This window comes from Lygodium microphyllum, chromosome 24, assembly GCF_053477565.2.
Source record: "Lygodium microphyllum isolate KBCC chromosome 24, Lygodium_microphyllum_v1.1.10, whole genome shotgun sequence".
Taxonomy (NCBI): domain Eukaryota; kingdom Viridiplantae; phylum Streptophyta; class Polypodiopsida; order Schizaeales; family Lygodiaceae; genus Lygodium; species Lygodium microphyllum.
This window is the reverse complement of record NC_141158.1, coordinates 96,786,909-96,799,495: the sequence shown is the minus strand read 5'-3', so window position 1 is coordinate 96,799,495 and position 12,587 is coordinate 96,786,909. Positions and strand designations below refer to the sequence as shown.

Here is a 12,587-nt window from a genome sequence, read left to right as displayed (position 1 = left end):
TACTAGGGCAGGGAGAGTAGAGGCCATGGGTTCAGCGATTCTGTCTGCCCTCTTCCCTCTGCATGAAACAGGCCCTTAGCTTGAGCAACCCCCCTGCTTCTGTCCAAACGTGACGTGGCGAAATTTTGACTACTGCCATTTTGCGCTGACCTTGGAGAGCTGACACAACAACTATGTCTAGCCTTCCACCACCTAATGGGTCTTCAGGACTGCCATCTTACGCCTACAGGTCTTCACCTTGGTCAAGGAAGGATTGGACAAGAAAGCGCAAGGTGCCTGATGACATCCAAGCAGGGGCAGCAGACACAAGTTCCAAACAAGGGGATAGCAATGTCTTCTGGGAAACTTTGGCTGTGGCTCTCTAGTATGGGTCAGCACGTAATCGTATAAGGGCTCGTCAAGACGAATGATCTGCTTGCCACCGTAGTGAAAGTCACTTAGAGAAGCTATGTGCAAGTTGAGAATGATTTTAGCACATCGTTGATATAGGTTGTATATGGCCTTTTGCAGTTATTAATCTGCCTCTCTCTCTTTTTTTCGTAAATCTGCCTCTCTCTCTCTCTCTCTCTCTCTCTCTCTCTCTCCCCGTGAAGATAATTGAATTAAGTAGTAAATATTTACATGTGACCATCAGGTCAACATTCTCACTGTATCCCTTACATGTTATTACATCAGACCATCAGGTCAGCATACTCAATCTCTCTCACACTGTCACTGTAGAAATTTACAAGATGTGAGCAGGCTCTCAGAACAACCTATTACATAAGCAATTCTAATAAATCAGACAAAAAGAACAGCTGGAGTAGAGCAAACAATCTCCAGACAGGGAGCAGCAATGTCCGGAAGGGCCAGGTCTGCTGACATTATCTCTCTCTCTCTCTGCTCGGGCTAGAGCTAGGTCCTCCATACCCACATGAGATTGTACCATTTGGAGCTCATTATTACTAGCCAGAGCTCTATGTTTTACACATAGCCATAGTTAGTTTCCTTTCCTATTTTGCTTTGTGCTACATACATATTTTTCCCAGACAGTTGTACCATCATACACATGATTGTAACTCATGGTCTCATAGGTCACATAGGTCATTTTGGCCTTTTGTAGACGTTAATATATCATTTCATTTCATTCATTCATTCATTGATTTTCTTTCTCTCTCTCTCTCTCTCTCCGCAAACCCCTTCCTCCACCTTACCACCTACTTCCCTCCCTGCCCCCGTTTCCCCCCCCACCCCCCAAGCTCCCGAAGGCTCCCTCCCTCTACCTCTCAAACAAAAACTGATGTTGTTTTCAGAAAAGTGATGTGACAATGGTGGTTAGTAATTACATCACAAAGAATAAAATACCTATGTGCATGCACACACTCATGCATGCACATTCGTGCAGAGATTAAGCTATCAAGCTTTAATTAGACAAATTTATTGCAAGTTACCAAATTGTTATTCCCATCATATCAGCCAAATTTCAGCTAACATTACAAAAAATCCAAAATCATGTGTTATGACTCCTGTAAATCATAATTAATGAATCACCATCTCTACCTCTAAATGAAACACTTGCTGCATTGAGGTCCTCTCCATCCCCATAACTGTAAGTGAAAATGAAGCATCTCCTTCACGTAAGGATTCCATCGTATGGCCATAAACTGGGCTCTTCTTATCAATTATATGCCTAACCATCAGCCCATATCTCAAGTATGAAACCTAAAAGAACAGTAGTGCTCACCATAAGTACTGTCCGTTTACCACAGCCTTGTTTGTAACCCCTTCTCAAAAAGACATTGAAACTGCAACTTGGCATCTGTTATTTATTGCTCTGAAGATAACTGATGGAAATCTTAGAAGTAATTGCACCTGCAGAAAATTTCAAGGTAAAGTTACCTCAGGCCTAACAACCTCCAGATCCTGTGTTGAACAGAAGACAGAGCCTGATGGAAGCTTCACAAATAATCTGAACGTCAAGCTTATTTTGACATCAACCAGTTCACAAGGAGGTGGACCAGTAAGCACCAGGCGCACAGCAAAAGCTCTGCAAAATAGAATAATTAATCATGTATTCAAATGCATTAATGTGATTGCTAAATAATAGTTGCATATATCACATACTTGAACTTTTCCTGCTGTTCAAGTCCAAGAACAGGCAGAAGGTCATCTGTCTTAATTACTGCCTTTTTGGAGCACCGTATGGGATATGATGGTTGAGACATCCGAGCAAACACTGCAAAAAGAAAATATTTATTATAAACGCTCCTAGCCTTTCTAATTACATTTTCATGGATATGCAAAGAATACACCCTATTATAAGATAGTCCTTAGAGATCTTCCAATTTCAGATTGGGACTTGTCCCCCTTAAAAAGTGGAAGAGTAGGTTATGTTGCACAAACCATTAATGCCAACTAGAATGGTATCATTTATAATCCTAAAACTACATGAACCATACAAACTGCAGAGGAAAAACACAGTTATTTAATGAACTCTTGCACTATGGTGTATTCTTCTCTTGTATGCACACCAGGATAGATGGCAGCATAAACTCCTTTAGGACAAAAGCTTACATCTTGCTTTCCGAATCTGCAATGTAGCACTGTTTGCAACAACTTGACCAGTAGTGTGTAAACTTGAGCAGATGATATTGTCAAAAAAATATCCATTCTGATGCCATACAACTCACAGGAAGATATTGTACTAGGAGCTATTTTGACATAAAAAGCAGAAGCCTTGCAAATTACTATAGACCTAAAGGAAGAAATCTCTCTGATATCTTCTCCTTATGCAGCTTAAGCACAGGAGCTTTCCCTGTTGCTGAAGTCTTTCACAGTTAACAATGGAGCCCAAAAATTACAGAGGATATGGCCCTTTCAGTACTTTCCTTGTTTGATGAGTGGATGCCTTTGGATTATGGAAGCTATGAAAGAACTTTCTTTCTTCAAGTACACAGTAAATTGGAAGACTTCTGATTTTGATCTGGCTCAAAATAGCTCCTTTTCTTTAGTTTCATTGGGAGAATCTATAATAGACATTTCTTGCTTTAGGTACATAGTAAATTGCGAGGCTCCTACTTGATATAGGGTGTGGTGTAGAGGCTTTACTACTGATCATACATGATATCATCATTATCAATGGTCTCTCTATGTGATCCCAGCCATCATAGTGTTCTCTCTCTGGGCCTGTGTGATCTGTGAGCGGGGTCAGTCGTCTATGGTATAAGCTGCAACCCCCTATTTAAGCTCCCTACAAGAGGGTAGGAGTGACTAAGGTGTCAAAAAACCATAATTTGGTGCACAGTGTTGAGCTCAGAGGGCACAGGGATCGAGACACGTAGGGATTGTTAGCAACAAAAAGATAGAGAGTGAGAGAGTACAGAGTAGTGGGAAGAGTGAACACGACTTGTGGGTACAATAACAACTGTACCGCTTTAGGTTTTTAGATAGATATATATATATATATGAAAGTGCAAGTGCTAAGGGTGTGTTCACAACCGAGCACATTTAAAAGGCACGAGGGCCTTTATTCCCAACAACCTCCCACCTAAAGGCAATGTGCTTTAAGAGGAGAAAAGAATCAGCTAAGTCTAGGTATGTACAAAGCTGAAATACATATATCTATACAACTTCTATCATCTGTCAGCAATGAGCAAACCGCTCTACTGGAAGACCCTTCGTGAGAAGGTTCGTAGGATTATCATCTATATGCACTTTGACAAGCTCAATGCTCTTGCTGTCAAGTACATCGCTAATGAAGTGGTACTTCACCTGTATGTGCTTCGTCTTTGCATGAAAGACCGGATTCTGTGCTAGCATGATAGCACTCTGACTATCACAATGGAAAACAGGTAACTCTGTAATGCCAAGCTCTCCCACCAAACATGAAAGCCATAAAGCCTCCTTGCATGCCTCAGTGGCAGCCACATACTCTACCTTTGTAGTAGACAATGCAACACACTTTTGTAGCTTGGAGATCCAAGATATTGCTCCTCCTGTGAAGGTAAATACATACCCAAAAGTGGACTTTCTGCAATCCGCATGACCAGCATTGTCTGCATCCGTAAAGCCAACAACAAATGCCTTCTGCTTTCCAAAGCAGATACACAACTCCTTTGTGCCTTTGAGGTATCTCATAATACCTTTCACTGCATCCCAATGCTTCTTGCCAGGGGTTGCCATGTATCTGCTAACCACTCCCACTGCAAAGGCAATGTCAAGACGTGTAGCAACCATAGCATACATAAAACTGCCAACAGCTGAAGCATATGGTATCTTGGCCATTTCAACCTTCTCATCATCAGATGTAGGGTTGTCCTTTGCACTGAGTTTCACATATAGAGGCAATGGAACCCCAATTATTATTCCCCCCTCCATATTGAAACGCTGCAAAACCTTGGAGATATACTCCTGTTGAGATAGATAGAGTAATCCTTTTGACCTATCTCTCAGTATTTGCATGCCAAGAATGTGATTTGCATCACCAAGATCATTCATGTCAAAGCTGCCATGAAGACTTTTCTTCAATGAGTCCAAGCCATGAGTATCCCTGCTAGCAATCAGCATGTCATCAACATATAGAGCCAAGATAATCAGGCTGCCATCTCTTGCCTTCTTGATGTACAAGAAGTGATCCACTTGACTTCTATGGAAACCTTGGGACTGCATAAATGTATCAAACTTATGATACCATTCTCTTGGTGCTTGTTTCAGCCCATACAAACTTCTTTTGAGTTTACATACCATCTTCTCTTTCCCTTTTTCCACAAACCCTTTAGGCTGCTGCATATATATGTCTTCATGCAGATCACCATGTAAGAATGCAGTCTTTACATCCATCTGTATGAGCTCCATATCTTCAACTGCAACCAAGCCCAAAATGGTTCTCAATGTAGTCATCTTGACTACAGGAGAGAAGATCTCATCAAAGTCAATTTCATGATCCTGCTTGTACCCCTTCGCAACCAATCTTTGTACTTTCGTGAGGAACCAGCAGTGACCATATTGTAAACCCATTTACATGGAAGTGTTTTCTGCCCCTTAGACAACTGCACCAAGTCCCAAGTGCCATTTTTCTCAAGAGATTCCATTTCTGACAACATGACTTTATACCATTTCTTACTGTCCTGTCTGTTCATTGCTTCCTTGAAGCAAGACGGTTCACCACAATCTGTCAACATGACATAATTAGCCACATTGTTTGCACCAAGAACAAATCTGTCAAGTTGTCTAGTAGCCCTAGATGATCTCCTAAACCAATGGTCATTGTTTGTTGGTCGTTCCTATAAATTTCCATTTTCAGCATGTTGTGCTACCATTTCAGCCTGCAAATCAGCATTAACAACTTGTTGTCCTAGCTGTTCTTGCATATCTAATGGCTCATTATCATGGGCAATAGCTGGCTGATCATTTACAGCATCATTTCTTACATTTACAGGTTCATTTACAGCAGGTATTTGCTGCTATACAACGGGCACATTTTGCTGTCCAAAAGGTATTTCTTCCCGGAATACAACCCTACAGACCTCCTCAGTATTTTTGAGTTGTTTGTGCATGGGATCTTCCCGGAAGATAATGTCATTGTTGCGTACTACTTTCCTTTCCTCAAGATCATATAATCTATACCCCATTTCACCCTCGTCACCATATCCTCAGAAAATGCATTTACAGGACTTTGGCTCAAGTTTGCTGTGTTTTTCTTTATGAATGTGCACAAAAGCCTCACAGCCAAACACTTTCAGGTGAGCATATGAAGATGGCTTGCTTGACCACGCTTCTTGGGGAACTCCCCCCCCCCCAAAAAACATGTTTGGTGACCGATTAATTAAGTGAACGGCTGTTATAATAGCCTCTGCCCAAAAACCATGGGGTAATGCAGCATGAGACAGCATCGTACGGACCTTATCATGTATGATCCGATTCACACGCTCTCTGCAACTCCATTTTGGGGTGGATTATGAGGGGCAGTGAGCTCCCTCTTTATCCCTTTGTTGTCACAAAATACTTGAAAGGCCTTGGACACATTCCCCACTATTGTTAGGGCGAAGACACTTAAATGTCTTATGAGTCTTATTTTCAACCAACGCCAATAAATTTTTAAACTTGTCAAGCACTTCATTCTTGCTACAAATAGGATAAACCCATACCTTCCGTGTAGCATCATCGACAAAGGTGACAAAATGTTTCTTTCCCACCTTGGCATCTAACATACATCGGAATGTACTAACTCTAGAGGAGAAGATTTCACGGAAAGAGACTTCTTATGAGACGTATGTGCATGCTTACCATAAACACAATGATCACAATGCTCAAAATCAGCATAACGGAGACTAGGCAAGTAACCCAAATGAGAGAGCACTTTTATTCAAGTTTGACTCATGTGTCCCAACAGGCCATGCCACAAAGAAACACTTGACTGCTTGGTCACAGCAACAGCATGATCACTCACACTAGATACATGGAGAGGATACAAGGTATCACTTTTACAAACTCTGGCAATCACTCTAGATCCCTTACAGATCTTCAATTTCCCATCACCAAAGGTGGTATGAAATCCATCGTCATCTAGCTGCCCTGTGCTAATCAAGCAATTCTTGAGCTGAGGTACATGCCGTACATGCTGAAGTGTGAAGACAGAACCATGTTGAAACTGCAACTGCACACTGCCAATACCTGCAATGTCACATGCATAGTTGTCCCCAAGATGAACGACACCATGTCAACCCCCTGTATAGTCAAAGAACCACTCACGATGAGGGGTGACATGAAAAGAAGCACCTAAATCAAGAATCCAAGTGTGCCGTATCTGCAAGTAAAGCATGTGCACTAAAGTGTGAAGAGACCAAGAGTACGTCATTCCCACTATCACTGTCATGAGTGACTACATTCACCTCTTCAATTTTGACACTGTTTTTCTTAGGCTAACTCTCTTTCTTCTCTTCCTTATTATCATCTGTCTTCTTGCCCTTTCCTTTCTCTTTCTTCCATTTGTAGTAGTCACATTTATAGTGACCCTTCTTGCCACAACGATGCCATTAAACATCTTTGACACATGATTTATTGCGTCCCTTGCTATCAGATTTGTCTTTCCGCTGTGATCTGCCCCTAGTATGCAAAGCACTGGAAGACTTACTGGATGCATTGTTCTGTCGATCCATTTCTTCCATGAGTAGAGCACTCTCTACATCAGCATACAAAAGAATCGCATTAGAATTGCTCACAGTAGTCCTGAATGTATCCCAACTCTCTGGCAGAGTGCAAAGTAAGAACGTAGCCTTAAATTCTTCATCAATCAGGACTTCGAGGCAACTAGCTGGCTGAAATGGAGTTAAACTAACTCAAGTGAGTAGACACTGTTGTACCGTCTTTCATACGCAAATCCATAAGCTTTTTCAGCCAATACACTTTGCTTATGGCACTCTTTTGTGCATACAGTTCTTCCAGTCGAGTACAAATAGCATATGCAGAATCCAACCTTCAATGTTAAACAACAAGGCATCAAAAATCGATAGCTCAATGGTTGAGCGTGCAAGCTCATTTAACTCATCCCAATCTTCCTGTTCCATGTCTGCGGGCTTTGCCCCTTTGGTCTTAATCGGCTTTGCCAGCTTCTTCTGCAACAAGATATTGTAGCACTGTTTTTGCCAGACAGCAAAGTTATGTGCTCCTTCAAGCTTCTTAATGTGCATGAGATTACTGCTGTCACTGCTGCCAACCATGATTTCTAGCCCAAATGTGACAAAAAACTCAGCGAATGCAGGCCCAAACTTTCACACAAGTGACCAAGATACAAACAAGTACCAACCAGCAATAAATGACCACGTAGAAGCAGAAATTTCAGATCTGTAAGTAAATTTTCAGAAGCACCAAACCATGTGCTACAGCATTCCACAACTGATTACAGCTGTTCCAAGGGCAAATACATCACATTACATGAGAAGTCCCAAATTTTAGCTGCAATTTCTATTGTGCATATACCCACAGGCATCAAATTTGACATGCACGGTTAAAGAAGCCCAAAATTTTGTACTCAAACCATCAACCATACATCAGCATTGTGGCACACTAGTACTCATGGCTTCTTTACCAACAAATGACCAAACTACTGGGTGCTCCTACTGTGGCATCACCGGACACACCACCAATGCTTGCCAACTTCGACCTTTGCTCCCCACCCCCCGGGAGTATATATGTCTTCCACCACACACTCCTTGTGCCACCTCTCCTTTCTGGGCTATAGAGATCATTCTGCATCGGCTATCAGGGTACTATGCTCAAGGCAGTAAGACGCATCCAATGCGCACTAAGTCCTTTCAAGCACATGGAGGATCAATTGGCGCTACGACCTCCAAGAGATTGTCGCACATGGAGGATCAATTGGCGCTACGACCTCCAAGAGATTGTCGCAATGCCAGCGGCACTCTTCTTCCACCTATTTTCGAGTATAGTGGCTACCACGGCCCGCAGTTCTGTAGTCCGCCGCTCCATGGAGAGATAGTGATTGTTTAATACCGTCTCCTCGTCAGTCCACTCCTTCGAGAGACAGTGGCTGCTTGACTCCTTCCTCTTCTTCGACTTCCCAATCTGCTCCATTGAGAAGCAGCCATTGTTCCCCATGCTCAGTCTGATCCCCACCCTTCACCCTCGCCAACTCAAGTTCGAGAGGCCACCTCTGGGCGTTCTTCACCACCCCAGATACCTTCTTCAGCACGACCAGTGGCACTTCCTTCATCCTTAGACATTTCGAAGTCCGTGATCCATGAGTTTTTGGATTCCCTATCTAGCTCAGAGGGGGATTCAGAGGGGGATGATCTTTCTTTGTCCTCCGAGGGGGCATCTACATCTACTGTGACTTCAGAGGGGGCTCCTATTCCTCCAATTTCAAAGGGGATCCCCACCCACTGCTGCTCAATCCTTCGCACGCCCTGGCAGAGGCCTTTTACCTTCTTCTTCTACCCTTGGATGGGGTGGCTTCCGTCCAGCAGTCATCTCACCTATTGATACCTAGGATCTCAAGGATCTACATCGATCAGGGCCTTGGAGGTTCAGCCGTGACTTGGTGAAAAGGCCTTCGTATTCCTTCTTGCATGGATGCACGAAGCTAGTGGCTTCTCTCCCAAGGTTGAGTTTCGAGTTCTCCAATTCACTCTGTCTACTGTTCTTTACTGCAGGTTACCTTTCGGGTGGAAATCTTGGATCTTAGGGATCCTCTACATCTTCTTCCTCCTCATCTTCTTGCCTTGGTCACTTGGTCAACATGGAGCCAACTCCCAAGATCGAGTACGGGCATATCCTTATAGTTCTTGGCACCATGCAAAGTCCGACATTCCTCCTATGCATTGCATGTTTTTATCATCTTTGTACTAGGGCGCTTGGGCAAGTGAACAATTTTCCCACAAGGGACATTGTCCAAGTGCCACCTACTGCATGAGCATTCTTCACCATGTAGCATTCCATCTCCACCTCACTCTTCTCTTCTTCCCCTTTTTGGGCCTGAGAGAGGGTGTGCGGCACCATGCAAAGTCCGACATTCCTCCTATTCATTGCATGTTTTCATCATCTTTATACTAGGACGCTTGGGCAAGTGAACAATTTTCCCACGAGGGACGTTGTCCAAGTGCCACCTACTGCATGAGCATTCTTCAGCATGTAGCATTCCGTCTCTACCTCACTCTTCTCTTCTTCCTCTTTTTGGGCCTGAGAGGGGGTATTGAGAGACCCTTCACCCACAAATTTGCGTTCTACATCTTGCATTTAGGGTTTCACAGTGGACAGCCCCAAAAAGGGGTTGGGCGCCCACAATGGGGTGCCACCCTAGACAGCTCACGCTCTCCCTCTCCGGGCACCACCCTAGACAGTATCTTACCCATTTATAGGCTGCCTCTGTCACTCATTCTCCACGGTTGATTCATTCACTCCATCACCTCTTCTCTCCAACCTCTCCACTACCCTCACACCCCTTCAGGAGAACATTATGGTTCATGGTTCGTGGTTGTCTTCATCATCTTTCTTATGCTACGACACCCTTGTTCCCTTGTATCACATTCACTCCATGATTCAGATCTTCATCATTCCATTCATCAAAGTTCTTCTCTCTTCTCTTCTCTTCTCCATGTTTACCGAGTTCACTCTGTGTTCCTCCCCACAAACCCTATTGTCCACTAGTACGTCATCTTTTGACACTAACCATGATAGTCCTATAGTTCATAGAACCATGAGATCTCTAGCTATCAAGATTGATACTATAGTACTAGCTGACCAACTAGCAACGAAGCCTTCACACAGAGCCCTATTGAATAGGTGGGCTAGAAGGGGTGCTAGGATATCTCTAGCATGTGATACGTGCTCTGTTACTAATCCATCTTGGTCCTAGGCCTGACCCTTCTATCATCGCCTTGCTAGAGAGGAAGACGGGTTTCCTTGTAGTCATCATACCATCTATTCTGTGAGACATCTTGCTTATCTCCTACAAGCTCCAATAAAGATGATTCGAGTAGGCACTTGCCGTCAATCTCATGAAGTGGTATCTGGGGAATCTCGAAAGGCTGGAGATGAGAGAGAATGCTGAGGAGAAAGAAAATTCAGACTTTCTTCGCCCAGAACTAAAGAAAATCAGACATTTACTGTTGCTGCCCTGTCTCAATAGCCTGTAGATGCTACCACCTGATGTTGATTGGTTTTCTCTTGCCCCTTGCTGCCTCTAAAGGTCCTCCAATGGCTGCAAATTAGACCAGCAGCATCTTCTTCCACTCTCTTGCAGGGGCTCAATGCACTATAATGCCTCTCTCCAGCCTCCAAATACATTTTTCAGTCGTGCATGGGCATTTTTGACAAGTAGCACCCTTCCCAAATGGTTTTTTCAGCATTATCCATAATTAAATATTAATTTTCAATCTTTAAATATTGAAAATTAATCTAATAATTATTTCAGTGCCTAGAAAAATAATTTGACTGGCCAATAATTAAATTGGCTACGCAACTTCCATTCCCGAGTGTCTCTATGCAATCTTTGACTATCAAATTGGTGTTAGATACCATTAAATGCCACTTCTCTAGTGTCACCAATAACTGACAATTATGGCCAAATGAATGACCTAGGCCAACAATTGGCACCAGATACCACCAAGTACCTGTGCCCATAACTTATAGCAACTTTAGCCTTTGACATCCCATGATTTTCTTGGGTCCCGCGCTTGTAAATTTACTCTAACCCCAATTACACCTCAGATGTGCAACATTTGCTTAACCATGTGATTAAACATCAATCCATATGTTAAGTGAGGTTTCAAAAATACATGTCCTCATGACAACTACTCATTGGGGGGATCATATCATATCTACAGGTGATGGTCAACGACCACTACTTGTGGATGAGGGGATGCTTTGAAGGATTGTATGTCAAGGATGAGGAATAAGAGCCCTAGAAGGTAGTCCACCGTGCTCTCTTCTCTAGTCTCTATATAGATCCTTCAAAGAGGGCTCTTGTGTACGTCTAGGTGCATGCTTATGTAGAAAGCATGTGAAAGCATCCCGATCCAGGCCATCTATCCAAGCCGTTAAGGATGGCTAATCCATGTGCGCCTTCGAAGGCTTAGAGGTGACCCCCATAATCTGTGCATGTAGCTAAGTCCTATGATGTCTAGCTGGGCCCCATCTCCTGTGGTGCTATCTCTCTATACATGCGGTCCTCACTATCGAAGAAGGGAACCTATTTCTATGTTGTGCCTGCATTGAAGTCCCTCACCAACAAGACATCTCCAATGCTCGAACAATGCATAATATCCTCATACAATGGTAAATATGGTAACTCTCTCCCCTGTGGTGCATATGGAGAATGTGCTGGAGCAAAGTAGCACATTGCTATATATATATTACGGGGGCGATCTATATGTATCAAGATCCACATGAATCAAGCCTCCTCATCTCTCCTCATGACCTATACCATATGCTCTAGCTTCTACCTATATAAGACAACTACTCCTCCAAACCCTCTGGTCCCCCCTTGTGATCGAGCTCTAGGGCAACATGCCATCTCCCATCTATAGCCTCTCTGTCAGATGGGAGAGGATCGAGGTGCAGCTGAAGTGCAGTAGACAGTGTGAGAGTGAGAGACAGAGTTGAGCACGACACCCAATGCAATAGTACTGAATAGAGTGTAAGCTGAAAGTACAAATGATAACCCTTATACCTTAGAGTTATAAGGGGCTGTTCACACCCGAACACAGTAAGTGCCCGTAAGTGTGCACCACAAGCACATACAAAATAGTACACATAATCTGGGGGAAAAAACCTCTCCTACCGAGAGTAAAAAGTGCCCCAGTGTCCTAGTGATCACCCGCACACTCCCATATGAGCGTAGGCGTAAGTAAGGCGTGTGAGATACCCAACAAACCCCCCTGGAGTGAAGAGTGATCAAGTGTACAAGGATCATCCGCCACCAAAGGGCGTCAAATTCAAAGCATCGCGAAATGCTTCAAATTTGTCTCGTGGAAGAGCTTTGGTGAAGATGTCTGCCACATTGCTGGTGGTAGGACAGTAGACAAGGCTGATATCACCTGCATGTAGCCTCTCTCTGACAAAGTGGTAGTGAATCTCTATGTGTTTCGTGC

The 12,587-nt window shown here is 43.4% G+C and overlaps 1 protein-coding gene across 11 annotated transcripts in view; it reads right to left on the bottom strand.

Annotated features, from left to right (window-relative positions):
- Positions 1–12,587, bottom strand: part of LOC148015397 (uncharacterized) — a 157,689-nt gene that overhangs the window by 41,324 nt on the left and 103,778 nt on the right. For all 11 annotated transcript variants that reach the window (XR_015688374.1, XM_087665505.1, XM_087665504.1 and 8 more), the window contains 3 exons: positions 2,104–2,215; positions 1,879–2,026; positions 1,540–1,701 (listed from right to left, as the gene is read on the bottom strand). Coding sequence is in view for 10 of the 11 variants with exons in the window: in XM_087665505.1 (XP_087521631.1) it covers positions 1,540–1,701; positions 1,879–2,026; positions 2,104–2,215 (422 nt within the window). In the remaining variant the exon portion in view is untranslated. The remainder of the gene's footprint in view (positions 1–1,539; positions 1,702–1,878; positions 2,027–2,103; positions 2,216–12,587) is intronic.